Raw genomic sequence first — 26,056 nt, 5'->3', positions numbered from 1 at the left:
TTAATATCTTCTTGTATTAATTTAATTGTGATGAGTGCTTAATGAAAACAATCCATTCGTTTTAAGTTTCCTACATCTTTATTTATAAACAGAACTTTTGTTGTTTAGATAATCCTCATTATTACCCTAACCCAACAAAGCAAGAAAGCAACCAACAGAATGGTAGAAAATTTTTACATTCCACACAACCAATAACAGACTAATATTTAGGCTTTACAAAGAGCTTAAAAACTCAACCACAGCAAAACAAACAACTCTGTGAGAAAAATGGGTGAAGGAAATAAACAGATATTTTTCGAAAGAAATTCAAATGCATAATAGACATATGACAAATTTCTCAGACTCCCTAACTATCAGGGAAATATAGATGAAAACTACATTGAAGTTCCACCTAATTCCAGTGAGGTTTGCTACATTTAGACTATCAACATAGGCCGGCCTTGGTGTGGCGGACTAGGTGCCCTCCTTCACTGTTGGTGAGAGTGTAAGTTAGAACAACCTCTATGAAAATTGATCTACTATATGACCCGGCTATCCCACTCTGGAACTCTTCCAAAGAAAGTGAATCTGTATATGAGAAAGTGACTTGTAATCTTACATTTGTAACAATGCGATCAGCAACAGTGAAAACATGACAATAAACTAGATGTTTGTTGAAAGCAAAATGAGTAAAGAAATGGTGGTACATCTACTTAATGATGTACTGTTCAGCCATTAAAAGATGAAATTCTATGATTTGCAACAAAATGGTCCAGTTAAATAAGCCAATCCCCAAAAGACATATATCATACGTTCTCTCTGATTTAAGGTAATTTTCATGCAAAGATACAATACAACTAGAACAACATCGTAATGGAAGAAAAACAGATATACAGAACAATACAATAGAATAGAAAACAGAAAAAAAGCAAATCCACAAATTTACGCCAATTAATTAAATGAAAATTTGCTGAAAATATTCCATGGATCAAGAAATATCTCTACCACTCCTAGAAAAAAATTTTTTTTCTCATCATAAGCTTGAAACATCCCTATACTATTACAAACTATACAAAAATTAACTCATATTGGATAAAGTGCATAAACTAAAACTGGGACCTAACAAATTAGTACAGAACATCATGAGACATTGACTTGGGTCATAAATTTTTGGGTAAGACTCCTGAAACTCAGAGAGTCAAATGAAAATAAATAAATAAACAAGTGAAGGTTTATCAAGCTGAGAACCCTTGCAAAAGAAAGAACCAATTACAAAAATTTCTGGGTTAAATGGACAAAACCAGCAAGACCAGATGCTAAGATAAAATGTGAACCGGTAGTTGCACCCTGTTGATTTGATAGCGCAAGGTTAACAGCTGAATCATTGCTTCTTTATCTCTCTGCTCACTTGTTCCCCATGTCACTGAACACTTGTGACAAGGGAAATTCAATGCTCACTCTTTTGGGGGTGACCCAGTGTGACAGCATCTGCCTCAAATAAAGGCTACTTCTTTTTTTCACAAGTGGCTATTGGCTCAATGGTGGTCATATTTCAGCACCAATATTAGAAAAGCAATAAACTGAAAACCAACAAACAATGCAATGGATAACATAGCAAACAACATGAATACTTATCTTATAAAAAACATAAAAATACCCAAGAGATGTATTTAGAAATGCTAAGGTTCACTAGCATATACAGCCAGAAAAATAAAAACCATAGTGAGGTGTTATCTCACTCCAGTTAGATTGGCTATCATCAGTAAATGATGAAAATGTTTCCACAAATGTTTCCACAGTTAGATAATGGTATCCTTATTTCCTCACTCTATGATCATCGTCACATATCCTCTCATTTGTAATATGAATATCCTGGTTTACAAACAAAAATGGCATATATGCATATGCGAATATCTGCAATATGATGTTAAAATAGAAGCATATTAAAATGTTTACTTCTTTTTTTAAAGATTTATTCTTTTTAATTAGAAAGTCAGATATACAGAGAGGAGAGAGAGAAAGAGGAAGATCTTCCGTCTACTGATTCACTCCCTATGTGGCCATAACAGTCGGAGCTTCATCAGATCCAAAGCTAGGAGCTAGGAGCTTCTTCCGGGTCTCCTGTGCAGGTACTGAGTCTCAAGGCTTTGGACCATCCTTGACTGCTTTCCCAGGCCACAAGCAGGGAGCTGGATGGGAAGTGCAGCTGCTGGGACACGAACTAGAGCCTGTGTGGGATCCTAGAGCTTTCAAGGGGAGGGTTTAAAGCACTAGGCTCCTGTGTCATGCCCAAATTTTTACTTCTTCAAAAATAAATTTAGAAACTAATACAAAGAAAATACGTGATTACATGATTAAACTGTGGAAAAAACAATTCCTCCAAAACAATTGACAAAATTATATGATCATCATTCTACTTATCATATCTCCTTAATTAACACACCACACATCAATCATACCTTGGAAGTGTAGAATATGTCTTCTCTCTTCACAGTGCCATCTGCAATCTTGCTGCGGATGGCCTGACCGACTTGTTCCTCATTTTGGTATGCATAAGCAGAATCAATGTGGCGAAATCCAGCATCTATAGCTTTTGTGGTGGCCTCCACAGTCTCACTGGGATTCTGGAGAAGTAGACAAAAGTAGTGTTTGTAGGTCCATGTGATGAGACTTTGATAACGGCATCAATAGTGACCTTCACAATAATCATGTATATTTCTCATTTACTTGAATGATTATCATTTTAGTGTGATCAATTTATCATAGCTTGCTTATATCTTCCCTAATAGCAAAAGGTAGGTAGATCAGGAATCTCTTCACATGAAGCCATCACTATTGTCAAATATACGCAGTAATAATGCCAGGTTTATTGATCTGATAGGATCATTTACAGGACATATTAAAAGGTGAATATCATGATTGTTATTTGCAAAATGTGCTTACCAGTGAAAACTTCACACAAGGGGAAATTAAATGGAATAAAATATATAACAAATGCGGCAGAAACCTCAGTGAGTGTTCTAATAGAGAGTTATAACAGAGAGTAAAAATGAAAAAGAACACATTCAATCCTGTCAGAATTGGATTTGACAGCATTTAAGAAACTATCTTTCGTGAAAGCTGTTTATCTAGACTTTCCACTGCAAGATTTCCATTCAGGTTTTCTCAGTGAGCTATCCTGTGCTAACCCACACAAGTATCTAGTTCATCAAAGAAAAGCAAATGTATACACACTACTCTCTCTGATCAGGCATTTTAGCTGAAGTCACCTTCTTGGTAAATTATGAGTCTAAAGGAACAGAAGTTTCCTTATATTAATTATAACAAGATTGAAAATAAACCAGTGAATGTACAGGGGATATTTCATTAATTATTTTCTACAGAGCCATTCTGTCTGTAGTCCTCCTACCTTCCCTCCTCCCCTAAATAAACTAACAAAATGAGAGCAGTAAGCATTCATGCTCATGGGATATGACTTTTCACATGAGAAGCTACCTGTATAATATAAAGAGCTACATTATTATCAACTCTGAAAAGCAAGTCATTTCTATCACACAAAATGTAAATCAATAAATTTTAAAACCATGTACTTTTCAAAAACTGAACAAAGATTTGAAACCCTTGTTTAGAGGACAAACAGAACCTCAAAACAAACTCTTTTAATTTATTTGTGTAATTCGACAGGTTGGCTTTATTCAATGAAACAGCAATGCACTGGATACCACATGCTACTTCCCTCTCCTAACACTAAGAACTCTTAAATTTAGCAGTCGAGCCTTTCTCTGGTGCACTTGATTCTTCTCTCCTTCATGCAACTTTACTCTGAAAAGTAACAAAGCCAACCATGTCTTCAGAATGCACTACAGTGATTTACATACATATTACACTAGAATAAAATATAAATTCAAATTTGATGCAAACAGTCCCATGCCAAAAAAACAACACAGAATTTCTAATTTGTGGTAATAGTCATGTGTCAGATAATCATGCAATGAGAAAACAATCTCAGTGTGCAAACCCCCTCCATCATATTCACTTTTATTTCATAGGAAGAAAAGAAACATTTTCCATGAATTGGTAATTTAATTTTTCTCTAGTTAGAGCCTCACTTTCTCTAACATGATGATGCATTATCCTTCAGGCATGCTTCCCAGAAGTGAGAATAATACACGGAAAAATCTATCTGGGACATGTATAATAATTATTCTGTGGTATTACTATTTTCTAAGATCTATTAAAGTTTTATTGGAAAGTCAGATATACAGAGAGGAGGAGAGACAGAGAAGAAGATCTTCCATCCAATGATTCACTCTCTAAGTGGCCACAAAGACCGGTTCTGCGCCCATCTAAAGCCAGGAGCCAGGAGCTCCTCTAGGTCTCCCACACGGGTGCAGGATCCCAAAGCTTTGGGCCGTCCTTGACTGCTTTCCCAGATCACAAGCAGGAGCTGGATGGGAAGTACAGGGCTGCCGGGATTAGAACCGGAGCCCATATGGGATCCCGGCACGTGCAAGGCAAGGACTTTAACCACTATACTATCACGCCAGGCCTGGTATTACTACTTTATCAACAACAGAATAACACAACCCTCTTTATAATCTACATGATTCCCTTCTTGAAACAAACAAAAAGGTATCGACATCGTTAATTATTGTAGAAGAAAATATTTCTTGAATTATAGTAAAAAGAAAAAAAAGCAGAGAAGTAACTCCAATCACAATTAAATCAGGTTAGTTGAGCAAAATAACAGTCTCGTTGACTATTGACTTCATTAGCAGCTGGGGACCACAGAATCAGACTGTCAGGGAAAACAAAATGTGACTTATTCAGAGGCCATGGGAACCACTAGCCTGGAGACATGGAGAACAAAGCAAAACCTGCCAAGTCCTGCAGCAGCTGAGTGACTCGGCCTCTCAGGTTTGCCACCCTCCCTAAATTTATCCTCCTTTGTCTACTCAACCATAAAGTAACCAGGCTTACCTCTGAAGCACCAAAGCTGCCAAAGCCCAGCACAGGAATGGAATGACCATCATTTAACGCCACACGCTGGTGTTTCGGATCCATTGCCTTTGAAATCTGTGGCCTGGTCAAATGCCTTTTGTCTATTACTTCTGCCTTCTCAGATCTGTAGCCTGGTCAAACACCTTCTGTTTATATCTTCTTCCTTCTTGGAGCTGAAAGGAAGCCAAAGTCCCAAGTGCTTATCTGAAGGTTGATGTCATATGGGAGGCATAAAGCTAAAGTATAATTCCACATGTAAGCAAAGACTTGAAGCCAGTTCACTGCTTTATATGAAAGAGACCTTTAACTACGGATATAAAAAAAAAGCCACAATGGATTTTTCCCTTTAAAATCTCATATTATCTTAGAGAATTATAAAAGTTGTTAAATTCTCTATTATAAAATTTCAAATGTTTATCTTCTTGTTATTTGCTTTAGTTTTGTGATGATGACATCCCTTATAATTACACATAATTTGAAGCATTTATTTTACACCAGGAACAAATACATACAGGTAGAAATTTTCAAGTTGCTTTGAATATTTCTTCTCAATGAAAGAGTAGCAGTTTTAACTGAGGAAGCCCTGGTAAGATGGTGGCTAAAAAAGAGGTCCAGTGGTGTTTTTCCTGAGACACCAATAAGAACAGCTATTCATACACCAACCCACCTACAGAAGCCAGTAAAAATAGTCACTGCACACCATAACCATTTCATACATTAGCAGAGAGAGCAGGCAGATCATGGAATTGAGGGTGCCATTTCTCCTACCTTACTTGCTGCAGACTAGGAAGGCCAGTTTGAGGGAAAACTATAGTAAAGTACTGTCTAAACCCCTGGTTGTGGGAAAGTGTCACAACCTTCACTGGCTTTATAGCCAAGCCAGAAGGACATACTGAATTCTGGAAGCACACACTCACTGCCACAGGTCTAATGACACCATATGCCAATGGTGGCTATAAATTATGGGCCAATACAGCATTCTCCACAAAACAGGCAGTAGGTACAGAGTGGCAAGAACAGATGGTTCTTAGGATTCCCAAAGTAAGGAGGCCTACCCAGTCACAATTGGTCACAATTAGGGACCTTGCTTTTCCCTCAAACATAAACATGTCCTCATGCATTTGTTCAATCTGACTACAGAGTATCAGAGCTTTCTGCATCGGAAGATGATTCTCACAGTGCTCAGGAGACAAAAGACCATGAAGTACACCAAAGGGCACCAACATCTATTCCCACATTATTATAGGTAAAGCTTGGTGGGTTCTTTCTTCCACTTAAGATAGAAATGAAAGCCAGGAACCAGTTGTGGACAGATGAGAAATTTTATTTCTAAAGAGAATAGGAAAGTGAAAAAATTACCGTGAAACCAAGAGGTGGGATCCCCTGTGAAAAGAGAGAGAGAGAAAGATTTGGTTCCAGAAAGTGTCTCGTGCTTCTAAGGGTTCTCTAATCTCTCATTTATCATCAAACTGGGCAAGGGTTTCTATGTTGGATGTCCTTCTGGGCTAGAACCTACAAAGGCCTTCCCTGTTGATGGCCTCTTAACACTTAGGAAATAGCTGTATAATTTCTGTGCTGTCCAATTGAAAGTGATATTTTTCTGGCAACCTGGTGAGGACCAAATGGTGACTTTCCTGGTAACTTGATAACCTGATGAGGAACTGTGGCTTTCCCAAAAAAAGAGTTAGTTTTCCTTCTCACTGAAACATCTGGTTTCTCAGGGTTTCAGTAATATCCTATTCGCCAATATTTGCAGTACATGCAAACTTGGTATAGTGAAATGGTGGTTCATGAAGGATGACCTTGCCCCTGGACCTGATATAATATTTTATCAGAGTTGGGAAGTCTAACTCCTCTTAGAGTAGCCAGAAGTGCTTCACCATATCTATCTCATACATTGCTCTGGACTCTTGCTTCAGCCAAGAACTTTAGCCTGTGCTCCTTGACCCCAATCAGCGCATGATTCTGAGACTGCCAGTTGGGCACTTAGTACTCAATTTAATCAACAAACAAAACCTTAAAACAGCTAGTTCTCCTGTTACAGAGCAAAATGCATTCTCACATATTCAAGTCACTCTCTTGAATAGTATTTCTGGATAATACATTCTCTACTCAATATTACTACCGATCTTGAGTATTTGGAGCTCAATAGAAACTAGGAGTCCCTAAACCCACCCAGTCCTAGTTTCAGTACTGATCTCATAACTACCACACCTGACAGGATACTGGCTTGGAATTTATAAGCCAGACACATTAAACATCAGCATGCTTTGATCCTAACACCTAAGAGGCTCATCATACCAACAGTTTCACAAAAGTGAGCTGGATACTTGTACAACCAGAATCTCAGTACTGACATAAAGCAGAACACAGATTCCTACTCAAGCTACCATCAACTGTAACAAATCAAGCTGTAAGGACAGAACTAGAGATAAAGCACTTTATTCAAACAATCTCAGAGGTTCATCTCCAAGAATACAACATTTATTGCACAACAACCATCCTTTAGAAGTGAAAGAACCAAGTGTTATTACAGCTGTGAAAAATCAATGTAGAAGCACAAGAAATATAAATAAGGAAAGCAATAAGACTCCCCCAAAGGAAAAAAATCAATGTGTTAATATTGGATTGTGATGGAAGAAATATTAAGGAGATCTTTGAAAAAGAATTAGAGAATGATTATAACACTGATAAAAAGAAAAACAGAAATATGTTAAATGAAACTGTGAAATAACTAACATAAATGATAATTCAACAGGGATGACTATATTAAAAAAAGAGCCAAACAAATATTATAAATAAATACTATACCCAATACACCAAATGAAAAACAGAAGAAAAAAGAATCTGCTCTAGGAGATAGGTATTTTAATGTATGTCAATTAAACAACAATAACAAAAAGAAAAAGAAGAGAGAGTTAAAAGGTATTCAAAAATTGCAGGATACAATCAAATTATCAAATATACAAAATTTAGGAGTATTTGAAAGAACATAAAAAAACAAAAGCTTACAGAATCCAGTCAACAAAATAATATCACAAAATTTCCCCAATTTGGTTGAAAACATGGGCATCGAAAAATGCAAGTGATATAGGATCCCCAAAAGACCTACTGTACACCATGAAGCATTATCGTAAAAAATTTACAAGTAAAATATAGAATACATATAATAATTCCTGCTCAATGAGTTAAATGAGCTAAAGTCATACCCTGGAAAAGGATAATCTCCTCAACCAGCGATGTTGATAAAGCGTCTTTGAACATGCTTTAGTTTTAAATTAGATCCCTTCCTTATTCATTGCAAAGATTGTGGAGTTAAGACTGCAGTCCTTTAAGTTACTTGAGGAAACAGTAGTGCAAGTCTTTAGCGTAAGCAAAGTAGTATTGAGTAAGATTTGGAAGCACAGACAATAAAAGAGACGCATGAGATCACATTAAGAAGTGGCACAGCAAAGGAACCAATCAAAATGAAAACTAGATTTATATAAAATATTTATGAACAATTAGCCTGATGAAAAATCATTACATAGGAAAATTCAGGAAAACACAAAACTCCACTAAAACCAAGAGCAATTAATACATTTTAAGAATGGGCAAAGTTGTGAATAGGCATTTTTCAAATGATAACTGAAGTTTCCAACAGACGCATGAAAAAAAAATGCATGGTATCAACACCCTTCAGGAAAATTCAAATAGAAACCACAGAGAACTATCATTTATGTTCAGTTACAATGATTAACACAAACTTGGGGGGGATTCAAATTGGTATAATGCCAGGAAAAATAGTAGACTCTCTTCAGCAAACAGTCTCCACAAATGATTAAGGTCAATTTCAGAATGCAGAAATGTTCATTCTTTCAAACATATCCCTCTGACCTAGCTGCATTTTTCAGTACTGCACAACAATATCCAGTGTAAGCTTACACCAAAATCGACAAGAAAACAGATTTTTTTTTTCTGATATTCAACAAGGACATGTCCACATACTGTTCAACAGTAAAAGAATATTCACGTGGCATAGGTTAATGTTGGCAATCTGATACGGTTGCTTAATTCTTTAATATTTAGCCAATGACACAGCATAAGTTACAAGATTATGAAATGCAAATAATGTCATATAAAAGATAGTTAGAATTTTATCTGATTTTAATAGCTTCCTATTTATAATTCTTAAGAAAAATAACATTTTAAGATAAAGGTAAATTGATAAGAAAGAGTTGAAAGTCAAAAGATTTCCTGTATATCTTGCATGTTTCTATAGCTACTAAAAACATAAAATACAAACAATGAACACTTAAACATATCTAAAGGTAGTAGAAATTATTCACTGCCTGGCTTTCTGTATCCTTTTCATTGTGTCCGTGCTCTATACTTAATTTCCTTCCATCCAAATAAAATGTTTGAAATTATAGTATATTTACCAAGTTGAATACATGCAATTTTAATGCTATAATCTACTTATTACATATTTTATCATAAATTAAAACACCTCACAGACAGCAAGAATCCATGTTACTGTCAAGTTGGTATGTTTTCGTGGGGATCCTATAACCTGTGAGCACAAAAAAACAGTAGGGATCATGATTTGGCTAAGCATTTTCTTTCATTATACATTTTTTAAAAACTAGATTCTCATTTTGGAGGTTTTAAAATCTACTCTTAAGGCTTCATATTCTACTTAAAGGTAACTATAGTTCAGAAAATCATCATTTTTTGACTTCTAAATTTTTAATAGAAATATATTTTGCATATTTAATAGATGTGATACTAAGATAACCATACTTGCTTCTTTTCCTACTCCATCCTCCTTCTTCCCCTCCCCTCCCCCTTTTTTGTTTTGTTTTGCTCTATAATTCCTTTAATACCTATTTTTGGCGTTTCATATATATAATCTTAAGAGTGTAATGATCGCTTCCCCAACACTCACTACACTTCTTCCTTCCCTCTCTTATATTTTTCCTTCTTTCCTTATTTCCTTTTTAATTTTAACAGTGATATACTTTTTGTTCCCAAATTGTTTTACATGATGATTGCATAGATGATCAGTTTGGGAAGGATCCAGTGTTGGGAAAAGTGGGTCTGATCCTTTTCTCCAGATTTTCTATTTCTTCTTCCTGTTTCTGGGAGGATGGTCCAGAAAGGGGAGAAGCCATACCCAACCTCCCACCTGCCCCAGTACCCGAGGATGGGGAATGGCCATCCAATATCAACCCAGAATCCCAAAGTGTCACATGCCCTGAGAATTCTGCACAGGTGGTTGTTACAGTTCTGAAAACCTGGCGACATTGCTGATCCACAGATGAGGAAACCTTTCCAATGTCCATTAACTGACACAGAGCTCCATGGATGCGGGCCCAGTGACACAGGTCAGAGGACAAGGGACTGAATGTCCACCTACTCCTGGGGTTCATAGGCCATGTTGACCCATTGTGCAGGCAGGCCCAAGGACCAGGGCCAGGCAACTCAGGTCCCACTGAACTCTGCTCCCTTGGAGTTCACATACCTGGCACCCATCATCCACAGACTGGCATGGTTATGTCACCTTGGCCATCCAACAGCAGGTGCTTTAGCATGGCTCAATTCAGCCTGCTCCCAGTTCCAGCCTCTGCTGTTCGGTACAGCCTAGCCCAGTCCAGCCAGCCCACTGTCCCAGCCCCAGTATGAACTTGCTGCTATTACAGTGCATCTAGGTACTTCCTATATGCCATCCTGGTTCTGAGATCTGCTTGTGGATATATAAACTGGCCCAGCCTGGAACACCCCCATACCTGATCCACATGTGTGCCAGCAGGTAGTATAACCTGCCCTGGTTTGGGCTGCTCCTTGCATTGGTTATTTCACTCACTTTTAGAAACTGCATCCTGACAAAGGAGTTCCCCAAGCTCCTCTATCAGGTCATCTCCTAGTGGCAGACCTTGCACACACTGGTGGGGTCCTTGGCCCAGGTGGACTTTGTTCACCTCTTGTTCCAATAGGAACAGTGCCCTTGCCCAACCAGCCTGCCCATACTAAATCTGGTTCTTATGGTTGGGTGTTTCAGCTCAGTCACACCTGGTCCATGCTCAGACAGAGCTCTCATAGATCAGTGGGAGTCAACACCTAGCCCAGCCCATTCTGCATCCACCCTGGCTATCATGAGTGCAACTGGATAGTGGAGTCTAATCCAATCTGGGGTTTCCCAGATCCAGTACACACCCGTAAATGGAGAGACAGCAACTCTGTCCAGCCCAGCTCATTGCCCCCATTCCAGTTCTTGGCTCAACCAAGTCAGGGGGTTCTCCTTACCTCCCCGACCAGGCCTATTTCCAGCCACAAATCTTGCATGTGCCAACACAGATTGCTGTTTTGCATGAGTGAACCCAAATATGCACCCACAGGTTCTAACCCCAGATCTGATTCACTTACGTGTTGGTTAGTGTCAAGACCAGCCACACATTATCCATTCCTTGTTTCAACTCTGACTGGTGGATTCCATGATCTAGCCCTACAAGTACAGTTGCCTTGTCCTTGGAAGTCCCTCAGAAGTTACTCCTCACCTGGACGTGAATCCTCAGGTCTCTATTCACATCACCTGTGCCATCCCCCAGAACCACTGTAAGCCTACACCCCTAGGTCCCAGGAGCACACAGCTAGGAATCCCAAGGGTTTTGCCTAGCCAATTTCCACCTTCCACAGCCATGCAATGTGTGGAGCTACAATCCTGAGCTTCCAATGATATACTTTCAATTTCCTTTATAATCACAAGTTTAACTCTTCTCCAAATGAAGAATTAAATCATTGGTGTATAGAAAATCTTTAGTTCTTGGGAGTATAGAGAAGGGCTAGCAACACTGTTCAAAGATCAAAGTGTCAATTTTGCTCACTATTTCGCATTTTCTTCTTATCCACATATTAAATATTTCTAGTGACCTTTTACAGCCCATCTTTCTTAAAATAAGTACAACTTTTTGAGTTGTTATCAAATGTACAATTAAAAGGGGGAGGGAATTAGAGCTTTTCACACATAAAGAATGTATAGAAATTTCAATCTTTGCATAAAGAACACAAAACCTTCCTTACTTCCTGTGCAAAATTCAACTCATGATAGAATAGGAATCTAAATCTGAAATCTGAAACATCAAATTACTAGAGTAGGGCAAACTAAGAAGCTTCTGCAATGTAAGGAAAACAATGAATAAAATAAAGGGAAAACTGATGGGTGGGAGAAAGTGTTCATAATGTATGTATCAGACAAAGGATTAAAATCCAGAATATATAAAGAACTAAATGAATTCAATTAAAAAACAAAGAGCCTAAATAAACAACAGGTAAGAAATACGAATACACATTCTTCATAGGAAAAAATGCAAATGTCCAATAGACACAGGAAAAACATACTTAGAATCACTAGTTACAAGGAAAATGCAAATACAAATAGCAATTAGGTATCACCTCATTCCAGTGGAAATGGATATTATCTGAAAATCAAAACTGCCGGTAAGGTTGTAAAAGAAGTTTAATTCATTGATCCTGGGAATTCGAATTGCATATAATCATAATGAAAACCTGTGGAAACTTCTCATAGACCAAAAATATATTTTAACAATGACTTAAGTGTCCCCAAACTGGAAATACTTTCAAAACAAGTGATATCAATATCAATATTAGACAAGCTCAGACGCATTCAGGGTGGTATGGCTGTAGACTAATATCAATATTAAAAAGATACCATCCCTCCCATCCTTACTGAAGTTGAATTCAAACATAGAATAGTGAGTCAACCTAGATAGGTACCTGTCACCTGATAAAAACTCGACACAGTATTACTAGAGCCGCAAGGAGACCTGGCACCAGGCAAAGCCTGAAGGAGAGTGATCACTCAGAAAGAACACCGCTGTGTTGCAGAGTCATGCGAAGACCCGAAGACCCCTGTCTCAGTGGAACAGTCTTGGTCTTGCCTGAACCACCAGGGGCCTGGCTGGGTCTGAGCACTGACACTTACAGGCAGAAAAATACCAGGGTACCTGATCTCAGTCAGTAAACAGGACCGAGGCATAGTACACACAGACTGCTTCTTTTTAGATGCTCCATCCATGAGTTATTTATCATTTTAGATGCCTTACCCATTTTCTAGGTCCCACATTATTATTATTATTATTATTATTATTATTATTTTATGATACAGTTCCATGGGCCCTGGGATTTCCTTCACACCCTCACCAAAATCCTTTCCGTGACACACTGATTTCTCCTATTTTATCACAATAGTATAGTTCCTTAAACCATAAGTCCATCATTGCAAGCATGTACAATAGCAGAGAATCCAGCATCCTATTGTCAAAATATCTCCAACAGTTTCATTGAGAGTCCATCTTTGTCTGGAAGTAGAGATGCATACTGTATTGTATCTTCACAGCTGGATAGGATAGTCTCCATTACACAGTTACTATATATCCCCTTAAATGAAAAACCACAATACAAAATCAACAACAGGAAGAAAAATAGAAATTTACAATGCCGTGATGTTAAATAACTTTGTATTGAATCATTAATGTGTCACTGAAGAAATGGAAATCAAGAATCTTCTTGAAGAAAATAATGCTACCATATGAGCTATAAGTCAGTGAAGAATTTAATAAGAAAAAAACTGTTTTGAAAAAAATGAAAATAAAAACAAAAACATCAAAATTCATGAGACATAGTTTCCGCTGATTTTTGTTGGTGAGATGTGTCTCTTGTAGGCAACTGATAGGAGGGTTTTATTTTTTGATCCAGTCCACTAATCGACATTTCATTGATGAATTTAAGTCATTTACATTCAGGGTTAATATGAATAAGTGATCATTTGGCCCTGTCATTTTAGCAATGGGTTGTTCTTTTTAGATACTCTATTTATGATTTATTTATCATTTTAGATGCTTTGTTTTGTTAATCGAAGTACCAATGCAACAGCAGCCTTGTAGTAAGTCACAACTGTAGGGCACCATCTAGTGCTGAAAATGCAGAATGGCAAGAAGCTCAGAAAAAATAAGCAGATTCCTTTCATCCAGAAAGATGCACCTATCTAGCTATGGGAATGTCAAAATTTGCCAAGTTGACTCAGTTCAGCCAAGTCTACCCCACAATAGAATATAATTCACATTCTTAGGGGAAAAATAGTGTCAACCAAGTATTTTGCATACAGCAAAGTTATAATCTAAATATGAGAAAGCAATAAACATAACACCCCCAAAGAGTAGAGAATGTATTACAACCACAACTGTCCTATAAAATATGCTTTAAAAAGTTCTTCGAACTAATAGAGACATGAAGAACTAAAATATGTATAAGAAGACAGAGACTCACTATTTAGTCTACAAGTAAATCTGGGCATCTACTGCCGACACAATTCAGTAACACGCTAAGAACATGCACTGAAAAAGGACAGTCTTTTCCAGAAGCACCATCAGCAAATGTAGATATACACATGAAGAACAATAAGGTTAGACTTCCATCACTCACCAGTTATAAAACATTCAACTCAAAATGTTCTAACTACATCAATATAACCATTGCACTGGACAGTAATTTTATAGATAAATCCATAGGCATATTAAATATTCTAAAATTTAATTGAAATGCAAATACTTAACTAAAATATATTTAAAACATCTATTGGAGATGATTTTGAATGTTTTTTAAAACCAAAAAGAGCAGCATGCATTTGTATTACGATTTATACCTTATATTGAATATTGCACAATATACTCACACAGTATACTCTGGGCTTTCCAAAAGCCCAGACAATGAAAATAGAAATAAATAAACTGGATTACCTCAAGCTAAGAAGCTTTTGTACTGCAACAAAATGGACAGCCAGCAGAATGGGAGAACATATTTGCAATGTGTTAAACTGATAAAGGATTGCTATCCAAGATCTGTTACAAATTAAGGAAATTAGCAACAAGAAAACAGTTAGGAAATGGGCAAAGAACATGAGCAACATTTTGAAGAATGAAATTTGAATGATCGGCATAGATGTGAAAAAATGCTGCAAATGCTCACTCTCAGAGAAATGCAAATTAAACTACAGTGAGGTTTCATCTCACCCCAATTAGAATGGCTAGCATCTGAAAATTAGATAGCAATAAATGCTGAAAAGGATCAGAGGAAAATGTCCTCAAATCCACTGTTTTGGGGAATGTCAGTTAGTGCAACCACTGTGGAAGACTGCCTTCCCTGTCCTGAGAATTTATCCAGACTAAATAAATTCCCCTAACTAGCTGTTAGGAGAATGCAAAGAAAAAAGAAAATGTGGTTCTCCCGCACTCCAATTAGAATGGCTGTCATGCAAGAAAAATTCTTTAATGATTATTAGGACACAGGGGAAACAGCACTCTAATATGTTGTTGGTGGAATGTGAGCCTGTCAACCTTTATGCAAGTGAGTTTGGAGATTTCCTCAGAAAGCTGAATATAGATTTAGTATATAATCCAAAAATCCTGGAAATCTGCACAAAAGAAATAAAATCATAATATATTAAAGAGTTATCTGTACCTCCAAATTTGTAGCTACTCAAATCAAAACACTAAGATATGGCATCAACCCATATGTCCTTTAGTTCATATTTTAGTAGAGGAAAGTATACCCACACATATGCAATATTATTTAGTCATAAAAAATGGAATAAATTAAATCCTGGTTTTTTTAAAAAAACAAAATCAACGCATTTGGAGACCATTATGCTAATGAAATAATGCAGCCTCAAAAAGACAAATAAGTTTTCTCTGGTTTGTGTTAAGTAATATACAGAGTATAAAAACCACATGAACAAAATTGATATACTGTGATTTGATTATCGTTTATAGCCCTTGTTTTTACTCTTGAGGAGCAGTGGTTTTCCTGCCTGTTATTTTCAATTTATCATTTAGCTGAGGTTTGTGCTTGTGATTCTAAAGCAAATTGAAAGTATATCATTATAATACTGAAAAGAAAAGTAAGAAACAAAGCTGATGGAGGGTGAGATTGAGGGAGGAAGTGAGGGATGAGAGGAGGGATGAGCAGGGAGTTATCATTATGCTCTTAAAATGCTGTTTACATAATACAGGAAATAAATAAAAATAAAATAGGCTAATACTAATATTAAAACCACATTTTAATATTATGTTTTAAAACATAGTGTTGTGTTAATATGCACTAATATGTACCAAATGTTATTTTTGTCAACTTAGAATCTTTGTGCTGTATTCTGCATTCTCAAAAAGTAGGTTAGTGTGCAGTCACGGAATAGATGTGCTTTTGACGGCAAAAAGCAGGAAAGAGATTTAGAGTTTGATGGAATCATGCAGAGTCAGCTGTTGTTCCTCTAAGCCTTTCTGAATACTCATTTTTGTACCACAGGTGTCTCCATTAACAGTATCCTTTTTCAACTCTGATAAATGAGGCTTTCCACCTCCATTGAACTTTGTGTCTGTGATCTTGGCTGAGACACCTGAAAGCAAATACCAAGACTAAAAATTCAAAAATCTACATACCACACAAGCACCATCTTCTCTTATTTCCCACCCTACCCTTATTTACTGTCCTGTCATATATCTATCATCATCCTTTCTATATGTAGTTACCTCCCTGTCGCCTTCACCCATCCAATCTATTCATCCCTCACAGTTCCAGGGTAAGTAAGTTCACTTTCTCCAAGGTGTCTGATGAGCACCTAACACCTCCCTTAACCACCTGTACCTTCCTGGATTGCTAAACAAAACCTAGACCCAAGATACAGATATTTTTCACTGAGACTTAACCCTATACAGATTCCATTGAACGCTCTTCTTGCTCTTTTAAGTAGAGGCACTGCTCTTAGAAAGTGCTGTTTCATAAGGGTAAAATCAATAGGCATGAGTGTAGAGGAATGTCAGGCTATAGAACATAAGGCAGGAAATTAAGGCTGGAATTAACTTGTTGCAGATGAGCTTGATTCCTTGTTGAGAATCATCTCCAGGTGCCTGCAGTTAAAGTTGGACATGCCAATTCCCATGACAAATTTCACATCCTTAAATTTTTCCATGGCCTGTGGAAATGAATAGTAGCTGAAGAATAATTGTGCAACTGACTGCACATAAATACAGATGCAAAATAATGTTGATCCCAGCAATGTTGCTGAAGAATGGGAGAACTAGTTACCATTGATCAGAAGAGAGAACACTAGTAAAGAAAATAATGATGGATAGACTATAGTTCAGTGGTTAAGCAGCACCTTGTGATGCCTGAATTCTCTATCAGGGCTCCAGGGATTAGGTCCCATTTCCACTCGTGATCCAGCCTCTTGCTAAAGTAATTAGGAGGTTCAGAGACTCAATTTGTTGCCACACATATTGGAGACACAGGTGGTCTTCCTGGCTGCTGGCTTCCACGCCATTAGATGACAGCCAGGACTCCAAAGCCAAAGCAACATGTGGTTACCTACTAATTAGTAACACATTCCCACTATATATCTATTTCCATAATTTATCTATCACTTAATGGAAGAAATACATCAAAAGAGTAAAAAAACATAAAGATCCAAGACAAAAGTTTCAAATATTAAATCCCCCTACAAAAGCAGGATCTACAACCTCATAAACAAACAATAACCAAAAATATATTTCTATGATATTAATAAAATCCCCCTATAATTCTTCTAGTCAAAAACTTATAAAAGCAGCTAAAACAGCAACATTTTCTGTGCTCCAAAGAGTTGCAAACAGTCTGACCTTTAGGGTCACAGCAAATATATTTTTTGCCATAGCAGTTTCAACGCATACTCCCATCACTTCCATTAGTTTGTAAGATTCTTATTAAGTCATTTCCCAGAAGGCATGCGACATGTCTGGACCAGATTCCAGGGCAATTGGTAGGGCCAGAGTTACGTGTCCAGAAATGGTATGGGCTTATTATACTCCTGTGTGTAGCAAAAGGCCCACTCACCAAGACATTATCCGTACCATTAACTCCCAAGCTCACATCAGTTGCAAAAGCCGTCTCACAGGGGCAGACAACAATGCCTCAATAGATTACAGAATTCTTGGTGGGGTGATTGAGTGTCCATGCAAAATGGGGTGAAACTGCATTGAAGTGGTTGGAGAGACATCCGCCAGACCTTGTCATACAGCTGGCATCTCCTCACGGCCTTACTGACAGGGGAGCTGTTCTCTTCGCACTTTCGTGTCATCCACATCCACTGCACAAAACCCAGTAGAGAAGATCATCGAGAAATTGACTTTTGAGCTCTGCACCTACTACTGAATAAAATTTATTTGGAGTTATACCAGTTTGAAATAGAACTTTTGACCTGAATGTGTTCCAAGCAAAACAGCTAACCAAATTAATCATCTCTGTGTAAACATCATGACCCCACACTTGGCTATTTTCTGGGAATACTCAGTAACTGAAAATTGCTCAATTGCAAGCTTATTGATTTCTACAGCCTTAAAATATTATTGAGTAATAAGAAAGTAAAAAAGTAACAAAAGGGGGCATTTATGCCCCCCCCCAAAAGGCCTCTGTTTTCCACTTAGCTCATCTAGAACCAACATTCAGAAAGTTTATACTGTAAATCAAAGTGTATTTTGCTTTGCATCACATAGAACACTCATGACAGACATAAGATAGATTTTATTTGGAAGGGAAGTTTTAAGAGAGTGAGACAGTGACAAAGAGAGAAGGCACGCTCTTCTATCCACTGGTTCACTCCCTAAATAGTGGAATGTCTAGATATGAGCTAATCTGAAGCCAGGAACCTCTTCTATGTCTCCCAAGTGGGTACAGGGTTACAAGGAATGGAGTTGTCTTCTATGGTTTTCCTAAGCCATAAACAGAACTGGATCAGAAGTGGAGCAGCCAGGACACAAAACATTGCCTTGGGACCCGACACCCGTGTAGGAGACCCAGAAGTTGCAGGCTTCTAGCTTTGGATTGACTCAGCTCTAGCCATTGCAGTCACTTGGGGAGAGAACCAGCAGATGGAAGATCTTTTCTGTGTCTCCCCTTCTCTTTGTAAATCTGACTTTCTAATAAAAAATGAAAATAAATGTATAAAATAGTTTTTAAAATTAAGAGACAATGATAATGACAAAATGTGCAATTCAGCAGAAAGATTTGAAAGCACACAAGCACCAATTATTGAAACAACCAAATACACAAACCAATTTTATCTAAAAGAAATACAAGATTCAGTGCAATATTAGCAAAACATTCTATGACCCCACTTTTAGACAGAGATAGATCATCAAACAGAAAATGAAAGTGCAGAGTTAAACTTTACTCTAGGTCAACTGGACCTCATGGACATCTGCAAAATGTTACATCCAATACAGCTGAATATGCACTATGAATATCACATGGAACATTGTTCAACACAAATAATATGATATGTCAGAGAACAAATCTCAAGAGACCTTTTATTTTATTAAAATTTCATTTATTTATTTATTTATTTATTTATTTATTTATTAGGCAGATCTACAAAAAGAGAAGTAGAGACAAAGACAGAGAGGAATCTTTCATCTGATGATCCAGTTCCCAAAAGGCTAAAGTGGTCTAAGATCAGCTAATTCAAGCCAGGAGCCAGGAACTTGTTCTAGGCCTCCTGCATAGGTGCAAGGGATCAAGGGCTAGGTCTAACTTCTTCTCATTCATCAGGACATAAGCAGGGAACTGAATTGGAATTAGAACAGATGGAACTTGAACTAGTATCTATATGAGATGCCTTGCTATGCACGGATTAACTTGCTTTGCTACAGTATTGGTACATGAAAATTTTTAAATAGAAAACAAACTGACTATCTTTTATAAACATAATGCAAAAATACCAGAAATTAATAACAGCAAAGTTTTTTAAACTACAAAAACACATGGAAATTAAGCAACTTCTGATCAACAAATGAATCATGGAAAAAATTAAGAATAAAAACAAAAGCCAGTTCTTTGGAGTATTGTACACAGCTGCCACCTGTAGTACGAAAGATAAAGGGGAAAACAAGAGATCACTTAGGGGTTACACATCTGAGATCACCTAGAAACAAAGCCGAAACACCATCCAAAAAGATACTGTCTTCAAAATGAACAAATGATGTTCCAGAGAGACCTGCTCCTTGAAAATAGGCTAATACACCAGATATGCAGGCATAAACATAGAAGCAAAGAAAATATAAGCAGCTGGGACTCAAATTGGTGCCCATATGGGATGCAGTGTTGCAGGGGGAGGATTACCTTCCACATCACAGTACTGGCTCTTAGGAAGCTTTTAATACACACCAACAATGAAGTCACCAAAACAAGCATTAAAAAATAATTCCATTTGTACTAACAAGTTAAACATTTTGAAATAAACTAGGCCAAATGAGCTACGAATTTCTTGAATGAAAATTATAAAACATGCATGGAAGTTACCATTAAAGCACAAAAAAATTAAAACGATATCACTTTCTTATAATTTGGAAGAATTAAATACTTAAAATGTCTGTATTACCAGAGTCCAGCTCCAGCTGAGTTCGGAACTTGAGAAGTCTCTGTGTGTGAGGTGTAAAGAGAAATGAAATGGACCACTACAATTCCAGGATCACAATGGACAATGCGAGAAAGCTGTCCCCTTTATTTATACAAAAGCAGTCACGAGCTCTGGCACAGACTTTTTACGTCACAGTCCATTGAGTGTTTCTAAGGATAATTCTGCCGTCTGTTTCACCTTAAAGCAGAATGTTATCCATCCTGACCCTGTCTTCAGGAAGTTCTCAATAGATGGTGCATATCAATCAGTAATACATTCCTACTACAATCTTCATTCTACAACTTCATCTTGTATCGATTAAGGAAGGAAATGTATCACAGAAGGAGGGAGCAAAAGATCAAGAAAAGAGGGAAGAATAGATTCCCACTACACCTGGGGACTTAACACCCTTGACTGGCATATGATCATTGGGGGAGGAGAATTCTAAGCATAGGTTTCTGCTATCCCCTTGATAAACATATGATCAATGAAGGACTTAACACCCTTGGCTAGTATATGGTTAATGGGGGCAGCTGAAACAGCAATAATAAAAGGCCCCTTTGCTAAAATGGTATCAGCAACATCAACTTCCAAGCTCACATTGGTAGTAAACACCAACTCCACAGTGGCAGATAATGCCTAGATTACAGAATTCTCAGCGAGGTGGTCTGGTATACATGGAAAGGAGGTGGAGCTGCATTCAGATGGTTGTAGAGACATTTCCCAGGCCCTGCCATGCAACAGGTAATTTTTTGTGGCCCTGCCTACAATGGAACAATACTCTTCACACCTTTCTGTCTTCCACACCCACCACACGGACCACAGTATTACCCAAACCAGTTACAGATTCAATGATTTTCTATCAAAATATCAGTTATTTTCTTTATGGAATTTGGAAAAACAATCCTAAAAGGTATAGGGAATTAAAAAAAAAAAAACACAGAACACTATAAGCAATCTGAGAGAAGGAAAAAAAAATCAAGTGGGAGACACCACAATATCTGATTTCAAAATCTAGTGCAGTTCTACAATAATTAAAACATAGTGATGCTGGCATAAAATATGACACATAGATAAATGGAATATAACAGAGAGCACAAACACTAATCCACATACACATAGTCAGTTTTAACAAAAATACTCAGAACGTACATTGGAGAAAGATTAACTTCAATAAATGGTGTTAGCAAAGCAGATGCATACAAATGGAAGAATAATATTAGATGTGTATCTCTCAGCATAAGAAAAACACCACAGAATGGATGAGAGATCCAAATTGTAGCACTGACACCGTGAAGCTGCTGGGAGAAAATTTAACAGACACTTAAAGATGCTGATGTGGGTGACAACTTCTTGGATAAGAACCCCAACATACAAGCAAGCAAGCAAACAAAACGAAACAAATGATTTATATCAAACTCAAAAGCTTGTGCACATTGAAAGAAGCAATTAACTGAAGATACAGCCAATTGAATTTTAAAAAATTAAGATGTGACAGAAAGCTTGGGGAGGTGCAGGGAACTAATGAATGAGGCAGAAGAAAGAATATCGGAAGTGGAAGATAACCTATTAAAAAACATGCAATTAATCACACATATGAAAGATAATCTGAGAAAAGCCTAAAAAACTATGCAAGAACTGAATGACACCATCACAACTAGAATTAATGGGTCCAGCATGGCAGCCTAGTGGCTAAAGTCCTCACTTTGCACACGCCAGGATCCCATAAGGGTGTCTATTCATATACTCAATGCTCCATTTCCCTTCCAGCTCCCTGATTGTGGCCTGGGAAACAGTCAAGGATGGACCAAAGCCTTTGCACCTGTACCCATCTGGAAGACCCAGAAGAAGCTCCTGACTCCTGACTTCGGATTGTTGTAGGGTTTTTGATCCCAAATATGTCAGCAACCTCAATTCTTGTCTAGCAGCAAAGAAGAATTTTTGTGTGGACACAGTTTAGTTTAAAGCAAGATTATTAGAAAGGCTGAGAAAGGAGACTCCCATCCTAGTGACAGGAGGGGGCTTTGAGATAGAAAGGACCCTTACCCCCTGCCATAGTGGCAGGAAACCTTAGTCTTCTGCCATACTGGCCGGAAAAGTAGAAAAAAACACAAATATTAATGGTGGGGAAAGCACCTTTTAAAGGTTTACTTCAAAGATGTTTCTCCATAAACAGAAGAGCATTCCTGGTTTCCATGGCACCTGGCCTTGGGACAAAAGGCCCAGAAAGGTGTCAGACATGTTACTTCCTTGGTCCCTTTTCAATAATAAGGAGACCAGCCTGAGACCCTCTCACACAATGGTCGGAGACAATGGCTGATACTTCAGATGGGGAAATGATATGCTAATGTCGCCCTTGTCCCCTGGAGAAAACATGCTCTGGTGGATCTAAGACATGGTGGGGAAAATACCATTTTATCTTTGAGAAGAAATTGGCTCAGGGACCAAGAATGCCCTAACTGCCTACCAGCCAGTCTTAACTGCTCACACAGAATCATCTTCACTCTGGACATTGTGGCCACTTGGGCAGTGAACTAGTAGCTGGAAGACCTTTCTTTCTGTCTCTTCTCTCTGTAAATCTGTCTTTCCAAAAAAAAGAAGCAGAAGAAGAAGAAGAAGAAGAAGAAGAAGAAGAAGAAGAAGAAGAAGAAGAAAAAAATGCATTTTAAAAAAATCAAATATCAGAATAATAGGAATTTTTTTTGAAAGTGTGGAAATAAAGGCAGGGCTTCAGGAAGTAGTCAATGAAGTTATAAAAGTAAACTTCCCAAACAGTGGGAACGTAAGAGGAAGCCAAATGCAGGAAAGAGCGAGAACTCCAAACAGAGCCAGTCCATAAAGATCCTCATCGAGACATATCATTGTCAAGCTCTCCTCACCTGAAAATAAAGACTACTGAAACAAGCAGGTAAAAAGGATCAGATAACATATACAATTAAATTCACTGCTGACTTCTCAGAAATGACCCTTCCAGGAAGAAGACAATGGAGTGACATTTCCCATATCCTAAAAGAAAATAACTGTTAGCCCCCCCAAAATAAATTTATCAAAGCTCTGAGTTGTGCTTGAAAATGAAATAAAATGTTTCCACAGTGCAAAGAAACTAGAAGACTTTGCCAACACTAAGCCAGCCCTAGCAAGGCTACTCAAAAGCGTACTGAAGAAATAAAGAAATAAAGTGTCACTCAACAGTGACAAAGGGGAAGATCCTCCCATTAAAGTCCACAAAAGAACCCAAGCTAAACAGAGATCCCAACACAAAAGTGACAGAACCAAATTGCAACCTATCAGTATCAACTCTGAACAAGAATGGCTTAAATTCATCAATCAAAACACACATAGTTTAACAGAATGAATAATAATAAAAAAGGACCAACGTATCTGTTCCCCTAAGAGGCATATCTAACCAAAAAAGATGCAAGTAAGCTGAAAATCAAAAAATGGAAAAAGACATTTATGCCAAAGGAAAGGAAAAAGAGCTGAAGAGCTGATGTAGCCATTCTAATATAAGATGATACAGGCTTCACTATGAAAAACACTATAAGAAATGAAGAGATACAATATAATAATAAAGGGATCCATCCATCAAGTACAAGCTACAATGTACAAACAAAGCAGAAAACTTTGAAGAAATGGCTAAATTCTTTGACACATACCATCTACCAAAGCTGAGTCATGAGGCAACAGAAAATCTATACAACCCTATAACCTAGGCAGAGATTGAAACAGTAATTAAATTCCTCCCAAAGAAGAAAAGCTTAGGCCCTGATGGCTTCACTGCTAAATTCTACGAATCATTCCGAATAGAACTGATCTCTAGTCTTCCTAAACTGTTCAAAACAATAGAAAGGGAGGCAATCCTTTCAAACTTTGTATAAGACCAATATCACCTTAATATAAGACCCAAAGAGACAAAACTGATAAAGAAAATTATAGACTGATACCCTGATGAAATTTGATGCTAAAATGCTCATCAAAATGCTAGCCAACACAATGAATATTAGACAGTGTATTCACCTGAACAAAGTGGGTTCTAACCCTGTCATGCAGCAATGGTTTAACATAATCAATTTGATGTGATTTACCACATCAAGAAATTGAAGGACAAAAACCATATGATAATCTCAATATATACAGATAAAGCTTTTGATAAAATTCAATAACACTGCATGCTATAAACTCTATTCAGGAAAGGCATAGAAAGAACAATTCTGCAGCATAATCAAAACAATTTATGAAAAACCAATTGCTAGCATCATACTGAATAGCAAAAGACTGGAATCCTTCCCTTTAAGATCTGGAAGTAAACAAGGATATCCACTATCACAACTGCTATTTAGCGTAGTACTAGAAGTTCTCACAAGAGCTACTAGGCAGAAAAAGGAAAATAAAAGAATTCAAATTGGAAAAGAGGAAGTGAAATTATGTTTGTAGACAACGTGAATCTAAACATCGAACCAAAAGACTCAGTAAAGAGACTACTAGAACTTATAAGATAGATTGCTAAGGTGGCAGGGTACAAAATAAATGAAAGCAAATCAATGGCCCCAGTGTATACCAACAATTCTCTGGCTGAAATGAACTAGTCACTCTGGTGCCTTTTAAAATAACAGAAGGCGCTTAAATACCTTGGAATAAACCTAACTAAAGCTGTGGAAGGTCTATGAAGAAAATTCCCAATCACTGAATGAAGAAACAGAAGTAGACTTTAACAAGTGGAATAATATACCATGTACCTTAATAGGCAGTGCAAAATCATTAAAACATTCATATTACCAAAAATAATATAGAGATTCAATGCAATCACAATCAAAATCCAAAGATTTCTCTTCACAGAGCTGGAATATATGATACAAAAATTCATCTGGAAATGAATGTGACCGTGATTAGCCTAAACTATATTGAAAAATAAGAATTTAGATGGAAGAATCACAATCCAGACCTTAGGACATAATATATGATGTTTATAATTAAAAAAAAAGCTAGTATTGGTACATAAAAAGAGAGGAAGGTAAATGGAAAATGGAAACGCCAAAAGAGAGCCCATATGAAGAGCAGTCTAATATTTCACAAGAGGGCAGAAAGCAAATCAGAGGAAAAAGTAGATTTCTTCAATAAGTGCTGTTGAGACCATTGAACAATAGCAAGACCCTCACCTTTCATCATTCACTAAGATCAAAACTAAAAGGATGAAGGCTCTAAACCTACCCCCAAGAAACCACCAAGGTTTTGGAAGAAAACATAAGAAATACTCTACAAGATATGCAAGTAGGTAACGACTTCCTTGAAAAGCCATAAAAAACACAGTCACACAAGACCAAAATAAACAAACGGGCCTAAATCAAACTATGAAGCTTCTGTACAGCCAAGGAAAAAATCAAGAAAGTAAAAATGCAACCAACAGATTGGGAGAAAATCTTGGCACATTACACAGCAGATAGGCAGATAATATCCAGGATATACAAGAAACTCCAGAAACACAATGACAGCAAAACCAACTAGTTAAATGGGTGAAACAAATTTGCAGACGTTTTCAAATGAAGAGATTTAAATGGCAAAGAGATATATGAAAAAATGCTAAAGCTCCCTAACAAT

At 37.2% G+C, this 26,056-nt stretch overlaps 2 protein-coding genes across 2 annotated transcripts in view; both read right to left on the bottom strand.

The window, feature by feature from the left end:
• Nucleotides 1–5,143, bottom strand: part of LOC118759111 (prostaglandin-E(2) 9-reductase-like) — a 97,797-nt gene extending 92,654 nt beyond the window's left edge. Inside the window, exons 1-2 of the mRNA XM_058669532.1 lie at nt 4,951–5,143; nt 2,439–2,603 (exon numbers count right to left, since the gene is read on the bottom strand). Of these exons, the coding sequence (XP_058525515.1) occupies nt 2,439–2,603; nt 4,951–5,043 (258 nt within the window). The 5' untranslated portion in view covers nt 5,044–5,143. The remainder of the gene's footprint in view (nt 1–2,438; nt 2,604–4,950) is intronic.
• Nucleotides 1–26,056, bottom strand: part of LOC101526664 (prostaglandin-E(2) 9-reductase-like) — a 230,956-nt gene that overhangs the window by 119,850 nt on the left and 85,050 nt on the right. The gene's annotated exons all lie outside the window — the stretch shown is intronic.

Source organism: Ochotona princeps, chromosome 10, assembly GCF_030435755.1.
Source record: "Ochotona princeps isolate mOchPri1 chromosome 10, mOchPri1.hap1, whole genome shotgun sequence".
Taxonomy (NCBI): Eukaryota; Metazoa; Chordata; class Mammalia; order Lagomorpha; family Ochotonidae; genus Ochotona; species Ochotona princeps.
The sequence above is the reverse complement of the archived record's forward strand: the minus strand, read 5'-3'. Positions and strand labels throughout refer to the sequence as shown.